Source organism: Vidua chalybeata, chromosome 5 (assembly GCF_026979565.1).
Source record: "Vidua chalybeata isolate OUT-0048 chromosome 5, bVidCha1 merged haplotype, whole genome shotgun sequence".
NCBI lineage: Eukaryota > Metazoa > Chordata > Aves > Passeriformes > Viduidae > Vidua > Vidua chalybeata.
The window spans coordinates 60,002,230-60,019,831 of NC_071534.1; the positions used below are offsets into that span (position 1 = coordinate 60,002,230).

General features: G+C 39.5%; 1 protein-coding gene across 2 annotated transcripts in view; it reads left to right on the top strand.

Moving 5' to 3' along the window:
- Window positions 1–17,602, top strand: part of RELN (reelin) — a 277,039-nt gene that overhangs the window by 144,362 nt on the left and 115,075 nt on the right. For both annotated transcript variants that reach the window (XM_053942869.1, XM_053942868.1), the window contains exons 9-10: window positions 3,929–4,025; window positions 7,010–7,250. In XM_053942869.1, the coding sequence (XP_053798844.1) occupies window positions 3,929–4,025; window positions 7,010–7,250 (338 nt within the window). The remainder of the gene's footprint in view (window positions 1–3,928; window positions 4,026–7,009; window positions 7,251–17,602) is intronic.

A 17,602-nucleotide genomic window follows, 5' to 3' on the forward strand; every position in this document is an offset into this window, starting at 1 on the left:
GAAACAAGCAGAAAACAATTGAGAAACATACTTTCGTTTCACTTTTCTATTCTTTCCTGTTTAGCTAAGCAGAATTAACAAAGCAGTTCTCAGGACATGTTTAGCAATCCTATACTCTGCCAGTCAAAACCCTCTTCTATTAGCATCGGTGCCTGGACTCAACTTTAAGAAAATTTTGTTCTGTTGAAATTTGGCTTAGGAAAAAATCCAAACATGTAAAGCACCAGCCAAATAAATTAGTTTTCCAGAATATTCAGTATATGGAAATGGCTGGGTTTTATAACAGGAGCTGCTCATAATTTTTGATAACAGACAAAATTGCTGTCTGAGCTTCAAATGTATCATTTAAAATCAAATAATTGAAAGTCGTCTCTAGCTTTTCTCTGAAAGTTTTGGAAGTCTGTGAACATCAGATTGAAGTCTATCAAAAGGAGTGAAATTACTCCAAAGGAAAAAAAAATACTTTGTTCCTGAAACACAAGGACAATCTTGCCTTGTATATATGTAAAGAAAAAATTTGTCTAGTCTTTATTGGAGGATGGTTTGGGGTGCCCCCTGCTCCCAAAAGGTAATTACACATGCAAGCCCTTAATATTGAAAGTATAATTCTAACTCTCAGCCAAATTTATTTAGCAATAACCTCACCAAGGCATCAATCTTGCTATGACATACTCATCTTAAGGAATAAACAACATTTTTTCTCTAATGCAGTAGCTTACTAACACAAACTTGTTTACAGTAATCATCGTGCAGGTTTTGATGCCCATTTTCAAGGCTAATTCAAATCCTGGGCTGTCCTGATTTAATGTAAACCAAATCTAATCTCATTCAAAAGGTTTAATGTACAACTTTTCCTTCAGAGGACAGGAATATGTGAATATTTATGGCATGATATCCTGCTCCTGCTTCTCTGCTCAGAGCTGACAAACAGTTTATTACCATCTCTGGGAGCTGTGGGAAGGACACCTCCCTCCGGAGATGAATTAGCCCCAATTCCTGTAATGTTATTACTTGAGTTCTGATCATATTTTTGTTCAGAAAGTCAGAATATAGCTTTGCTGGTCGAGGTAGAGGCAAACATCCAAAAAGCAGATTTCTATTTTAAATAATCCTAGTTTAGGATTACTGAAATAACAGTGATAGGGACTAACAACCATAGTAACAAGTAATAGTAATATTGAAAGTAATATTGAAAATTATATTGAAAGGCAGTGACTCACAAGACCATCTCAGTAAACCCTGTCCTGTAGCACAATTGCACGTTCACCCTCCTACCTTTTCTTGGGGAGAAATTCTTAATGTAAACTAGGATGTGTGTGTATTAGTCTTGTAAAAGATTCAAGTACCAGATCAATACTTTTTAATTTTTTTGTCAGTTTGAGTTTTGCAGAATTAAATAGGTACATGAAAAATAATCTTAATATCTTATTATTTTAAGAACATACAAAAAGAGGGTTTAAACACTGATAAAAACACATTTGTCATCACAGCCAGTAATTGCTGCTTGAGGACTTTCCCAAACTATCTTTAATCTTAATACAATCCACTCTGATCATTAAAATAATAATGAAATCTAGCATTTGTCTCTCCTTTATTGTCTCCACTGCTCTTTTTCCAGTATCAAAAGTGAAATACTGCACCTAAAAGCCATTTCTGAGTGGCCCCATTTCTTTTAAGCAACAGCTTTGATCTTCATTGCATAGCTGAGTGTGTTCAGAACTAACAGACAATGTTTTAAATGTTGATTGTGCAGCAAACCTGGCCTTTTCCCCTTTTAAAGCAGAATATTTTGACTTCTCTTCGTTTAAGAGCACTGTACCAAAAGTTGATTGTAACACTAACTGGAATGATACATGTTATAAAGTCTATATTGCTGCTTATCTTTACTGTTTATGTTACCTTAATTTCGGCTGACATAAAACTCAGTATGTTGCTGTTTTACCTCACAGCTTCTGACTGGCCAAAGACATCAAACTGGCTGTAGTTCCCTGATTTTTTAACTGAATTCCTCTAAAATAAAATGAACAAATGTGATTAAGGACTGGAACTCCTAAATTCCACAGAAGTAGGAAGTGACAGCAGATGTCGCTCAGTAAAGTAGACCATCTCAGCAGATGGGCAAATCTGAAACGCAAAGGCTTTTCCTGACATCATTTGGCTTTAATATGATAGAAATAAAATGCCTTGTCAGTAAAACATAACCAGACAGTTGCTTTGTAGTCATTTTGGATACATGGCTGGTAATTCAAAGTCCTGCTGCCTTTGCAATATTAATTATTCTGTGCCTCTTTACAGCAAGAATATGTGTCAGACCAGCTGAACATACCACATGCAGCTGTAGCGGCTCGGAAGTATCTGTTACTCTATTTGCAATTTAACATTAGTGAAAGATACAGGAAAAGAACTTTGTGGATCATTTCCAGGAAATCTAGTTGATGTATCAGAGAAAATTTTAGACACAGGACTTCATCCCATGTTTTGGAGTGGTTTTCCCCCTGTAGAGGTATGTGATGTGTGTCTCAGAGTAGAAAAGCAGTTCTGTAGGGCTGAGAGCTGTGAATGTGAACTGCCTCAGGGGAGTTGGGTCTGCAAGCTTTGTGCTTAATGACATATGTTCCCATTAAAATGTGTAAGTTGTTCTCTTGTACAAGTGGTTAACACCTTTTTAATCAGGCCATTTATTTCTTTTACAGAAATAATCACCCTGGGTTGGAAAATGATAGTATTTTATTGTCAGCAGTGTGTATATATATTTATACATATATTAAAATATGTATTTACACAACTTCCAGTGTGACTGAACGTATCTGAGACACACATAAACATAACACACTACTTGTGGCACATATAATACATGCTCATAGTGTGAGCAAAGCTGTGGTACTCACTCAGTAGTATCCTGATGCCATCAGAGATGCTGTTTAATTGAGAGCTGCTTCTCTTAAACATGGCAAGTACATGATGTCTGCTGCTTTCAATCTCACGTGCTTATGACATTGTATCTTTGGAGCAAAGGCTAGGATTGTCTGTTTCACTGAGCATCAAATTTTCTGAGATGATGAATTATCTGGTGTCTGAGGAAAAATAGTATTTTTAGTGTGTTTAATTACAGCTCAGGTTGTTTATCATGTTTTCTGGGACGAATTTCTCAATCTTGTTTTCATCTTATTTTGAGTGTCCCATGTATTAATTGTTAAGCTCATTTTTTGTGACAACACCCAGAAGGCACCCTTTTATAAATCAAAAGTAAATATATTACCGTACCTTGCAGGGGTGCCATAAGGCTTAATTAGTTCATTTTATAAAGTGTTCTGAGATTCCCAGATCAGCATCAAGTGTTTGTTATTAATTATAGGATCTAGGGAGTATACTGGATGATTTCTTAATTTAATTTCCTTCAGGCAACCTTAAAATAACTAATTTTGTAATATCTTTGTTCTTTTAAATTCCTAAATCACATTTGCTCTTGGCTCAAGTAATTCTGTATATCTTTTCCTCTCACTGTATTTTTATTTGTAGACTTTTTAAATTATACAGTAATATGAAAAACAGTCTTTTACTATTTTCCCTGTGAATTCTGCTATGTGGATTATTCTCTAATAATAAGGTTTTGCTTAAACATTAGATGGTGGATTTTTTCCTGCAGTTGGGGGTGTTAAGTAATTTACTTGGCTTCCCCTGGGAAATTTGCAGAGATTACATGGCACTGCTGTGATTTATCATTTCTACTTTATTTCTGACTCATAAAGCATGCATTATTTTGTGTTTACTTTCAGCAACAGATCACAGGAAATTTCATCATCAATCAAAGCCCTTTAAAATGGGGAGAAGTGATAAGGTGACAAAGGCACAGTCAGCAACTGTGGTTATTGGAGAATCATTTATGCTTCATTGTATCGTAACAATTCTCATTTTATTGTTTTCCCAGGATCGGGCTCGTGTCGCTTTAGTTACTCAGATCCCAGCATCACAGTGTCCTACAGTAAGAACAGTTCTGCAGATTGGACTCAGCTGGAGAAAATTAGGTTTGTTACAGCTCTTTAATAATTTTAATGTTTTCCAGCTGAGCAGGTGGTGTTTAAACCTGGCTCTTTCAAAACTTGTTTTATTTGTTAACTTTTCAGTTCTCCTTGTTCATACAAAAGATGAGGGGCGAAATTCCTGGCTAATTGTAGAACTGCCACCAGGTTTGGTAAATCACAAAGTCATCCATTGAGTACGTGGGAAGTGAGGAAGAGAATCACTTCACACTTAAAATGCACTTCCAAAAATCAGCAGGTTCAGGTGCCTGAAAAAACAAAACTTTGATGACTTTTTACATTTTAGCACCATTTTTAATGTCAGCAAGGGCCATATTTTATAATTTTTCATGTTTCTACTTTGGTAGATTAAAATGTTCAATAAAAACATTTTATAGTTTGATATGAACACTTGGCTCTTAACACCTTTGTAATAACAAGATTATGACGAATAGTGCCTTGCTTTTAAACCAACTGGCATACATGAAAATGCAAAGGATTAGGAATGGAAAATTTAAATATTTTCATCACAATATCCACACCTTTAAAGAGAGCCAGTATCAAAGATGGATTTTTCTAAGAGAGCGTATTTTATTAAGTAATAATAGGAAAGGCATTTTGTGCAACGGCATAAAATCATAATTATGCAACTGGGGAAGGAAAAGCTGTAATTTGTATGTAATATACTCATAGCATCTCAGTGTGCCTTCCTGCATTACCTCAGTGTCAGTGCTATACAAGTGATTTGCTTGAGCCTATTTTCAGTCCATTGAGGCAAATTGCAAAGCAAAAGGGTCCTTAATTTCTGATGATGAAGCAAAACTCTAGCTGCTAGATTGTGTATTTCAGTATCTCATCCTCCAACTCCTTGGGGGAGTGGAACCACAATTTAAAAAAACCCATAAATTTTAGTAAAACAGTTGGTGAAATTCTTATCTCAGAAAATATAAAGTGAGAGTAATTCACTGCAGGCACTGAAGTTGCCACACAATGCATTCTATTTTTCTCACATTTATGAAAATTACACACCTAGTCCAAAACATCAGCTCAGTTGCTCTCGTAGCTCTGCAAGGCAGGAAACTTAAGAGTTGTGAGGAGGCAAACACAAGCCCTTGAGACCAAATTTTTTTTTTAAGTTAATGTGCATGCAGCTTGACCTCTCTTTCCTCAACTTTGATGCTAGAGCCAGCAGTAGAAAATAGGTCAATAGAGCAATGTCGTGCGAAGTGGAGAGGATGAATTATGGAAGGATGCTCGTTTCTCCTGTGGGCCGTATGAATTGCAGTGTTTATTCGAATGTGCCTCAGCAGATTTCATAGCACTACATGCAGCTCCAGGGAACAGTGGGAGAACTGGGGAGAGATGGGACAGGAGGGCATCTGTGAAGGGGAGGTGGTATTTTGTCAGTGGGATGTCAGCTCTGGACTCCTGGGAGGGAGGGCAGGGGTCTCTCGGGGAAGGCGGTGCGGTGTGTGGGCTCTGGGAGAAGCGAGGACAGCGCCTCAGAGCAGCGCTGCACTGGAGGGTGACAGACAAATGTTTAGCAAGTGCAGGGAGATTTGTGGGGGCACATTCTGGGTGTGAATATGGGACAAATGCAGTTGAATTTCAGCATTTTGCTTTACTTTCAAAAGAGAAGTTCCTCTATTTTCTGCTATGAAAGGAAGCTATTGGTGGCCTTTTTCCCTGAAAGCTCTGGATTGTCTCTGACAAACTATTCACCCTTTAAAGCACCACTACCAAGGCAAATAGAATGTTGACTAGCAGACATCTTGCAAATCTCATTTTTGTAACTCCTTGCAGCCTGAGGTTTGCATATTCACATGCTGGGTGGTCGAGGTTTAGCCCCACCCAGCAGCCAAGCCCCACACAGACTCTCTCACTCCCCCACCAGCAGGACTGGGAAGAGAACTGGAGTGGTAAAAGCCAGAGAACCTTTGGGTTGAGAGAGAGACACTTTGAAAGGGAAAGCAAAAGCTGTGCAGACAAGCAAAGCAAAACAAGCAATTAGTTCACTGCATCCCATGGGCAGGCAGGAGTTCAGCCATCTCCAGGAGAGCAGGGCCCCATCACATGTGATGGTGACTTGGGGGACAAACACCATCACTCCAAACATCCCCCCTCCCTCCTTCTTCCCCCCCCCTTTATATACTGAGCATGGATGGTATCACATGGTCTGGAATATCCCTTTGGTCACTTGAGGTCACTTCCTCTCAGCCTCCCATGCATCCCCAACTTCTCTGGGGGGAACCTCAATCCTTTCAGAGCTCAAGGCCCTAATCATTGCCTAATAGTGATGCTCCAGGTCTGGCTCTCTGGCCCTCATTCTCCATTTTCAGCAGCAAGAGAGAGGACAAATAGATTGTTTCTTCTGTATTGTTCTTGAAGCAGAACATGGAAAGAAAGATAACCTGACCCTCCCCATCCACAGAATTATTCTGAAAGCAGGGTGTGGGATTGGAAGGACATGTTTGTCAGAGAAAATTCCTAGCTTTTCTCTCTAACCATTCTGCTCCATCCAAATCTTAAGAGACTGAGATATCAGAAGTTAGCAGATTTTTTTTTTTTTTTTGATGAAGCAAAAATCAAGTTTTGTGAGACCTATTTTTGTAATGAGCTTCCTTAACGTTTCCTTTTGGCCATACCTGCAAAATACCTGACAATACCCAGTCACCATCTGTGACCAGCACTGAGCATGGATGTGGTCCTGCTCTGTCCTCCTGCTCTCCAAACATCTGCACTGATCTGTTGTTTATTGCCTTAGCTTGCACTCTCTTTGAAGCCAGGCTGCCTGTTTGGGCTGGACATGCCCTGCCTGGCACAGTAGGACTCTGCCTCAGGGCAGGTATTTTCTGATCTCCATAGAAGCTTTATCAGCATACAAGGGATGTCACCACAACCGTGTAACACCTAGTGAATGTGTTAATTGAGGGAAAAGTGTTCCTGACTATGGCTTAAAATTGGTCTAATTCCCTATCCTTGTTTTTCAGTGCCCCTTCCAACATCAGCACAATCATCCACATCTTGTACCTTCCTGAAGATGCTAAAGGGGAGAACATCCATTTTCAGTGGAAACAGGATTATGTTCTTGCTGGTGATGTGTATGAAGCCTGTTGGGCACTGGACAACATCCTGATCATAAATGCTGCTCACAGAAAAGTTGTGTTAGAAGACAATCTGGATCCTGTGGATACTGGCAACTGGCTTTTCTTTCCTGGGGCCACAGTTAAGGTTAGTCTGATTTTCCATGATTTAATGCTATTATTACTCTTGTAAGTAGAAGAAAAGAGTAACATCTAAACAAACTGTGATCATAAGGGTGTTCAGGCAACTCCATGTGCTTCTAGCACTGAACTCTTTTTAGCTTTGTTTTTACCCTTTCTCTATCCCAATGGGGCTCTCTAAAACAATGCAACTTTTTTGCCATGACCAAAACCAAACGGCATTTATACTGTCATGTCAAAGATCATATAACAGAAAATGGAAAACAGCTTCTTTTTAGCAAAACAGTACGATATTTTTGAAATAAATTCAAGTCTTTCTGTTAGATATTTTAAATACCTGCTTTTTAATTTGGTCTTGTTCAGCTACAGCTACTCACTTCACAAATCACAAAAAAATAAGGTTTCCCACTTTTTCTGTCTGTGAATATCCCATCTCCATTGCAGCCTGCATTCAGGTAGTGACTGCTCTTGAAGAGTCTTTTTTTCAGTATGATCCTGTTTTGATATGTGAGATACAGCTAGACCAAGATCCATTCTACCTAGAGAAAAACTCTAAGGAGCCCAACAAGATCTCTGTGCACAGAGTACCTTCACATGCAGATTTGTTCAATATTTGGAAAACAGTTGGATTATTGCTCTCTATGTTTCAAAGCAGACAGAAGTTCAACAGCTTATAACTTTCTGGTTTCATCCTATTTTCATTCACAAAAGCAGTTTTGATGTCAGGGTTCATTTATGATGCTGTTAATAGTTTTGGCAATTGCACAGGAAACAGATGTTGAATACTGAGGGCAGTAAGAGTTTGGTTTTGGCCTCATCCTTTTCCCGCAGAACCTGATACAAATGGATTCAAATTAATAGTTTAAGACATAAATTTAGATATATATTCCCACTAATCTAGTAATCATAGTGCCATCTTATTAACTCTTTTTTTTTTTTTTGACTTCAGCAAGGTGATTTAAACTACATTGGCAAAGTTTTTACACGAGATTTTAAATCAAATAATGTCCTGCGCGTTTAATGACTGTTATGTGATTGGTTAACACTTGTTGTTTTGTCAGTCTTATCTCTGGATTTTGAAATCCAGCCCACATATGTGAAGGTGTGAAAGAAAAGCAAGGGTTAATGTACCACAGGCACTGTTCCTTTTCTCAGTTGTCCAAGCCTAAACACTGCTTGCTCTTTCTGAGACATGTATGAGCAACATCTAAATTTTAGCAAATATTTCTCTTTTTTATTGCTGTTCATGATTTTTTTTTTTTTGGTTGATTGTGGGGGCTATTTTGGGGTTAGTTTAGTTAAACCCAGCTAGTTTGTGCCAATAAACAGCTAGGCATTTATTAAAGACAAAGCACCTAAACCTGGCAATCACTGAGCACTGAGAGTTTCTAGACAGAAATCCCATCAAGTTCAAGACTTACATGTGACATGAGTGAGGTTTCACCAACCTGCTATTCCTCCAAGCCGATCTTCTTTTTTAGGTACAAGTGAAATGCGCAAACGCTTCTTTGCAGCTGACCTCTGACTGTGTGTAGCCACTTACACCAGGTTGAGGCTATGTGTAAGACTGGTGTAGGCACACTGGATTAAGGCTATGTGTGAGGCAGGCTTTTAATTCTTCATGGGACCCTGCAGTGTGTCTGTATTGTCACCAGAGCACTCCTTCACTCATTTCATTTTTAGCTCTGCTGAAGTCTTCCTCTGATTTTCAGGAACAATCTTGCCAAATATAATTTGAACAGATTTTGCAATGTGAATTGCATGTTATGTCAAAAGTAAGACTATAAATTGGGTCAAGATTTACATCAGATCAGCATAAAACCTGTTGTAGCATTCTAACACCAAGAACAAATTTTTTGACAATTTTCTTGCTTTTCATATTTGGAATAATACATTAAAATTTACAAAATTTTCCATTATTTTCTTTAAAGCACATCTAATATCAGTTCATCACAAATGTAACATTTTGTATAAGTAGAAAGGTAAGAATCCTTGTAGTTTGTGCTAATGACATTAAATATGGCATGGAGGAAGGATATAGGAGATTTCTCTATCATAGCCAAAGTCATTGGCATACAGAATAATATTGTAACAGTGTTACAGGGGAAGCTTCCATCACAGATAATTATAGTTCCCTTTTTCTACAAGTCTTTTTGCTTCCCAGACAACAAGAACTTGCTAAATAGTCCTGATCTTTGTTCACAAAGTCTGTATAGCAATTTAATTTTTTTCTTTACACTTTTACTAAGGGGTCAGCAAAATGTGGTCTCACAGCTGTCTGCAGTGGCCAGTGATAAGGTCTGAGGGAATGACAAGAAGCTGTGTCAGGGGAGATGTAGGCTGGCTGTGAGGAAAAGGTGGTTGGGCACTGGAACAGGCTCCCCAGGGCAGTGGTCACATCACCAGCCTGACAGAGTTCAAGTGTTTGAACAATACTCTCAGGCATGTGCTGTAATCCTTGGGATGTCCTGGGCAGGCCAAGAGCTGGACTCTGATAGTCTCAGTGAGTACCTTCCAACTCAGGATATTCAATGATTCTATGAAGCTTCATTGCTGTATCTTGCTACCTTTTATAACTCTCACCTATGTGCTTAAAGTTCCCATACTCACTATCACGATGCTGAAGTTCATTCCAATCACAAGACCTTTTCTCTGATACCCAAGCCTGTTTGTGCCATCCAAGTTTCAATTCATATCCTCCCATCCTCTCTCAAGTAATATTTTAGAAAAACTAGTCTTAAAAATATTTCTTGAGGGTCTAACATGTAAGATTAGGCCATTGGACCACTCTCTGTCCTTGACAGCAAATGACATAGCAGAGTTTGCATCCACCTAGGCAGATGCTCTCCTCCCAGAGGAGTGGTGTCATCCTTGCTGCCTGCTGAGTCCCTGGCTCATCTTTGAGGGTACATCCCTTGAAGATAACAGCATTGGAGTGGACAGTGAGAGTATTACTGGGAAATTTGCGGCAATGTGTTCACTCACTCCAGTTTGGTGGGTTTGGATGCTGTGTTCTCAACAAACACTGTGGGAACTTTCCTGTGCCCAGCTTGGGAAGCAGTTTCTCCTCCTCTCCCAGTCTGCTTGAGCTTGGCCCGGGGATTTCCTTGCATTTCCTGTTGCCCTCGGGAGCAGTTGCCGCTCGTTTGAAAGCACATGGCTGGTTGCAGACGCAGCTGGACCTGGCTGCTGAAATAGGATGCAAGCTGAGAGATAAGCCTTTGAGTTTGTGTGTTTTGGTTCCAAAGAAGACAGCAAAAGGCAACAGAGATGCTGTTAGCAAGGCCAAGCAACCTTTAGGAGATTAATTGGATCACTGGAACGTGTTTATCTGTGTCGGGCTGTGTGGAAGGGTGTTGAATGGGATAAATTCCTGACTGCGTTTCAGTATTTCCAGTGACAGCTCTGAGCATGAGCATGGCCTCACAACTGAGCATGGTTAGGATGTTGTTCTGGCGGTTGAGATTGCTGAAATGCATGGAAGTATGCTGTCAATATTGCTCCTTCAAGCTCTACTCCTATGGAACAGAACACTGATTTCAGTTTTCATTGGGCACTTCATATATATTGTATATTTGACCAGAAATTGCTGAGCTTTGAGATACAACATTTGCAAGTTCTTTTGTTTTCTCTGATTGCCCTAGTCCAAAATTGGTTGTGCAAGCTCTAAAACTAATTTTGAGAAGGGAGACAATCTCAGTCTTAGTTTATGCTTCTGCAGTGCTTTGATTACACAAAGATAACACTGAGACCAAACCACCTGACTCTGGAATTTTTCCACATTGGGAAAGAGCAGTATGGATCATTACAGACACCAGAGGGACAATGTATCTGGTCATGGTGTGTTAACCCAGTGATTTATCATCTTTGAGAAAAGTCAAGTTACAGAATTGCTGACTCAAAGTAGTTGCAGCCACTCTTCATTTAGGGGCTGGAGGTTACCATTCAGCTGGACAGCTTGGTTTGTTTGGTCTGCAGGGTTTGGGGACTACACCTGAGGCTGTTGGTGCTGAGCTCTGTGTGTACAGCCTGGCATGGGATGGGGCAGTGGGGGCAGGTGTGTGCCAGCCTCACTGAGCAGGTTGGGGTTAGGGCTAGGGTAACTGATCCATGTTACTTACTACTGTGGGCATGACCAATAAACCCTAAAAATATTCCAATCCCAGTATCCTGATTCAGTAAGCCCTTAAAATAACAGGTCATCACCATTCAGCTCATTTTCATTTCCCAGATATCCATGCCAGTGTAGCAGAAGGGAAAGTTGCATAAGAAAAGAGTCACTCACAAAAATATGCTGAAAATATGTGTAAAACACTGTGACCTTTTACCACACCCTGAGCAGAGCAGGGCTGTGCACATCCCAGATCTGCAAGTCCTTCCTGAACCTGCGTTGTTGTGTGTGGCTGAGCAGACATGCACACAAGCCTGGGAATTTGGCAAAAAGAAAGGCTGATTTAGCTATTTGATCTTCCCTCATTCCAGAGTAGATTTACAAATGTCTGAATACTCTGTTAATTAATGGAATGGCTTTGGATAGTCTTCTTCTTAAACAAATATTCTGATCTATCTATATATATATATATATGTTTTTGGGTTAATTTGTGCTAAAATAAACAAGATTTTTTTTCCTTTTCTTTTGCTTTTAAATTCTTGCTTTAAAAATTGTTCAGGTATCCATTTTCTGAATCAGTTCAAATGTATTTTTTTGAAGAAGGAAAGGTAATATTCTATATATGCCAGTGTGAAAATGTCAGACTGAAATTGCTATGACCTTAGATTGGTCAAAATTATTACAAAGAGATAGATTCTTCTGACAAAATTGCTTTGTTTTTTGAATAAGATATACCAAAGCAGTATTTGGTCTGTGGGCCAAACCCAACCTTCTTGCCAGCTGCTTTGCCTCCCAGGAACCCTTATCCACCACATCTTCCTGGGAAGAGATGGGCAGACTTCCTGCTGCACCTCATCTGAGAGACATTCCTGCTTCTCTGTGGGTGGAAGGAGGAATGTGAGAGGGGAGGAGAGTTGAAGAAAGCAGTGCAGGGTGCACAAAACCTGTCTACCAGCTCCCTTTAGCTTGTGGCCATTCAGAGCTGTGCCCATGAGGAAGCATTTGTGTCCTAGACCATGGATGCTCTTGCTTTGTAAGCACACTTGTAATTAAAATAATAATACTTAGATACAACACCTAGGAGTTCATTAGAACTGACAGGTGGTTGGCTATGGTGCTGTGAGTCATTTGGGCAGCTGAGAATTGATGTTGGGCAGCAATGCTGAACCTACACCTTTCTCCATGCCAGTTCCCCGTGGCTTGGAAGTGTTGGGAGGGATGGCAGGGAGCCAGCATTAGCTCTGAGCTGGTGTCCAAGCACAGGGGGTCTTTCCTGCCCCCAGAAGGAAAGAATTTGATCTTCACAGGTCACTGTGAGATGCACATCAATAAAAGATAACATCAATTGACCCTTTAGATGCCAAAGAGTAGAAACTGTTTTGCTTTATTCTTTCTCCCTCTGATTTTACAGCGGAGTGAATGCACACCATTGCTTTCAGAAGAACAGGTGATGCTCAGGGCAGAGTGCTCCAAACATCAGTAGTTCCCAGGGCATGGAGGAATAGCTCAGATCATGCCAGTTAAATGACTCATTAAGGAAACCGGTCATTGCCAGAGTGATCAGAGTTGTACAAACATCATGAAATGTCCTAGAAAACTAAGAACCATACAAATCATATGAATCACTCATAAACAGGCAAAGTGGTTTGGGCATTAGCCTTTGAATAACAGTCTAAAATCGGAAATGATGAGTGCAAACACACTTTATAAAATGTTTCTTGCTACATCACAGGACAAATTTCATCCCATTGTTTTGGAAAGGGAAAGTGCACTATAACCCTCTGTGCTCCTGGCCTGCTTGTGCAGCCAAGGTTTTTGTTCTGTAGCCTACATTAAATGATGTAAAAATGTAGCACATGGGAAAGACTAGAGTTCTATTTTTCTCATGGGAAGGTATTCTCATCACATTGTGTTCTTTCCTTTGGTTAAAGAAGGAATTTCAGGCCAGGAGCATTAGCAGCCAAATCCACAGAATTTAGAATTTGAAGTTGTCCCTAAATTGTGTAACCGTACCTTTGCTGACTGACACATTGCATACAAAGTATGATTTTATTAGGACTTAACTATCCTTGTACCTGCTATCATGTCAAAATTTTAAAATTTCTAAAACCTGCATGACTCATTTCCAGAAAGACACAATATCTAATTTATAGCTCCATTGACAATGCTGCTTCAATTAATTTTCTTCATCTTCCTTCTTGTTCCTCTATTTTTCATATCTCATCTGTTTGCACTGCCTAGATTTTAATTAAAAAACCTCTTCTCTCTAAGGAGCAATCTGAAGTGGCAAAAATAATCACTTAAAATATTGCAGTCATTAAAAAATTGGCTGCGGTCAACGTCACGCATTTTCAATTTGTCGACAAATGATATTTTAGTTTCTTTTTAAAGTACATTTTGTATTTGAATAGCATACGCCAGCCAGCCTGGCTATCAGAGATGCTCCTCCAGCTGGGTGGGCTGTGTGACAACTCCTTAATGGGGGAAATTGATGGCCCTCTGCTTGTGTAGAGGTGAAGGCATACTGGGCAGATTTCTTTCCATCTGCCATCAGCCCTTTGCAAGCTGGCACTGCCCAAATGCCCAACACATTCATTCCAATGCAAGAAATGCCGCCAAAAAATAAATTGTGAGGCTACAGCTGTCTGAAAGAATCATCAGGGCCATTAGGCCCAGGGGAGATAATATGAAGAAGAGCATCAGTGTTCATCACTGATAAAAAGCTAATTAAATGATGGTAAAGATGACTGTGAATGCTTTAAAGGCATAGAGGTGAACATTTTCATGGGAGTGCAGGAATGAACCTCAGGAAGATGATATGCAAGACCTCAGCCAAAAATCTGTTACACTGAGGAATTTCACACTAGTGTTTCCTGTTGATGCTTTGCCGAATGGCACAGTTGTATCATTTAGTTGCCCTCTGTTCCACTCTCCAAGTAAAGAAATCCCATACTGTAAAGCCAAGAGGTATTTATTTATTCACAAGTTTGACTTGAACAACAGGGACAAAAGCTGGCTTGGATGAACTTCAGTGCTTCTGTTTACATTCCTAATATTTGTCTTTTGAGTTTTTAAAAATCTTCAGGGCTGTGTCCTTACCTGCAACAGTGACAGAGGCTGATCTTGTTGAGGCTTGTGCTGCTTCCCATTGCAGGGTGAACCAGAGATCTCCAGATCCTCCTAGCCAAGAGATCACACTGAGGGTTGCTGATGTCTTCTTACGTGGTGTTTGCATGCAAGTCTTTAGAAATATGGAGATTTTTCAGACGTGTTACATGATGTAGGAGCCCGGATCTCACCTGGGGCCCTTATTTAGTTATGAAACCTTGAAGAGGTCCAGTTGTAAAGGACCTGCTTCACCAAATCTGACTTTCCTGCTTTTGCAGACCAATGGTTTTGAGCAGTCATAATTTAAACAATTCTGCATCAAGAGGCTTTCCTAAAAGAACCTAAAATCTAAGTGTAGTGTAGGATAAAGAGCTTGGCAGGCTCTTGACAAAAGTTTAATTTTAAAACCATGCATTGGTCTCTCTCCCATTAACTAATGAATTCATAAGGTGTTGTAGAAATCCTATATGAATTTGTAAGACTTGCTGGGTCTTATAGACAATTTGGCCAAGAACTGTACTGATAAACTGAAAATATTCATAGACAACAGCAATTTTAGCGTGAAAATGTATTTTTTGTAGTTGTGATACCAATGTAGCATCAAAGAGTCCTTATCAAGGAATGTACCATTGCTGCCTCTCCAGACACAAACCAAAAAGATAGCCTGTGTCCCAGGACATTGCCATCAATTTATAAAACAGGGAATAAGCTGGGGATGGGAACGTGTGGGAGTAAAAGGAAATACTGCAGGAGGGGAGAATGCTCATCCTGGTCATCAGTGCAGTCTTCAGTGTAATCATTGATAAGCCTTGCTGAAGAGAGCACTAAGTGTCTGAAGGAAATCATGTGGGCACTTGACAAGAGCAGTGGGGAGAATGGGCAAAGGCATGCAAGTTTGGTTGTCTCACCAGCACATGTAGTGTCAAGGAGTTGACTGCCTTGGCAGTCAAGGAAAAGTGGTCCACAAGATGGGGCATATATGGGAAATGGTGGAGGCGGGTGAGGATGTGCCATGCAGGGCCTTGAAAAATGGGGAAAAAGCAGTGATTCCATAACTATCCAGTAGACAAACTTCAGAAACACAGCAAATTCAGAGTGAAGATTAGATTGAAAGTAAATCCAAAATGTTGAGATTCAGGAATACATCCGGCCAATTTTCATTTTGCCCTATTCTTGCAGAGCAATAGCTTAACAATTACAGCTAGTGAATAAGGTAGTGCCAGATTAAATTAAAATATTTGTTGGTTTTTTTGGTTTTTTTTTTTTCTCTTGGGATCACCACAGTCCCTGAACAGAACCTGGCTTCCTTCCATTTGGCAACAGGCAGGGGTTGTTTATTTAGGAATACAAGAATTTACTTATGTCAGGCTGATAGTCCCATTCCAGTTGCAAACAGCGGGCAACAGCAACTGCTGTGAAGAGGCCTCATTCAAGTGCCTGTGTCTTAACGTTCTATTATGAAGGTGATCTGGGAGTAAACTTTGTTAAATTATGTTTATCAGATTTGTCAAAGAATTTATTCTCTAAATTAACTTTTCCTTACAAATTAGTTAACGTTTCAGTGTTGTAATTTGCACAAGGACATACTAAATGTTCCAATGCATTTAATCTCCTTTAAACAAAATTGAATGGTGCTTTAGTTCTGGACCTACAGCTGATGCTTCCATGGTAACAAGGACAAATATCCTACAAGTGGCTTTCATTTGGCCCTTTTAGTTACAAATTTTGCATAGCAAGTTAATTTCCTCTTATTTTATAGATTATTTAAATGTAAATTAAAATTAAACGGAGAACAAATTTAATCTGGAATTCATAAAAGAGGACCCTGCAACTATGTAATCCACAGGATCTCCAGTTTAGGGAGAGCTTAATCCAGATAGTTTCAAAACTTATTATGTGTACATTCCACATTTCTTACCTTTTGAGAATAACAAAATAAACACTTGTGAAATTCAGTCCTTAATACTGGAAGTATGTAGACTTCCATCGCAAGTGTAAAGCCTTTAATTTGAGAAAGAGATAACACAATATGTACGAATTGTACGTTAGGGTTTTTTTTTTTTTCCTAAAGACTTGAATTCAAATCTTGGGTTGAACACAGGAGAAAATGAGTCTGATGGTTTCAATTCCATCTTTAATCCGTTCAAGCCCTACTGCAAACCCACAAAACAATCCAACATATTTAGCAGCCTCCTGGGTGCTGAACAAGACTGACAAGGTAGCTAGGGGCAATGCTGGTGAGGGACCATCTCCTGCAGAGCTTCTTTTGCTCCTGGAAAATTTCTCTGAGTGCTCTTTGAGGTTTTTCTTCCCGCAGCAGCCCATCAGGTAAAAAAAAAAGGCAATAAAAGCTGTGACAGATAGTGACTGCTTGGGAAGCTAAAAGAAAAAACTGAGGGTGATGGTTATACAGGCAGGTGGGAGAGAATAAGATCATGAGTGGAGGAGCCCTGGCCCTTGCTTGGGGCTCATCCACATCTGCTTTTCTCATGGGCAGGTGTGTCCCAGGAGCCAGATGGTGGCACTGGGGCAAAACCATACAAGAAAATGGTGGCGCTCCCTTAGAACTTCTTCAATATCCATACCTGTGTTTAGAGCATGTTTCTCTTTCTCACTCTTTTTAAAGGCCATTAAGGTCATGATCTTCTATTACATGTTTCACAGGTATTTAGAAAAACGGGGGAGTTAAACCCCAGACTGAACTTCTCTTCTGCATAGCGGTTTCACATGAGCCAAAGCTGACATGAGCAGATTGTGATTTGAGCCATACGTTGTGTGGTTCATTAACACATAAAATATGCATAAAATACATATTCATAGATACTATGAAGCTATGTATAAATGCAGAAATATAACTTTATAGAACTAATTTAATAAATTATGATTTTGAGCTTTCATAAACTGTTCATCATACACCACTGTATAAATAATTATTTATCTCCCCCTTGCCAAATTGACAACCTAAATGAAAACTCCATTCAATAAATATTCTGCTAGACAGCAGAAGGATGTACAAATATTAAAAGATAATGGGGTTGTATCTGATTTGTGTTTATTTTAATAGATGATTTTCATCAGGCAAGAGATTACTGATTATATATCCATTATCAAATGCATACTTACATATAACTTAGCACCTG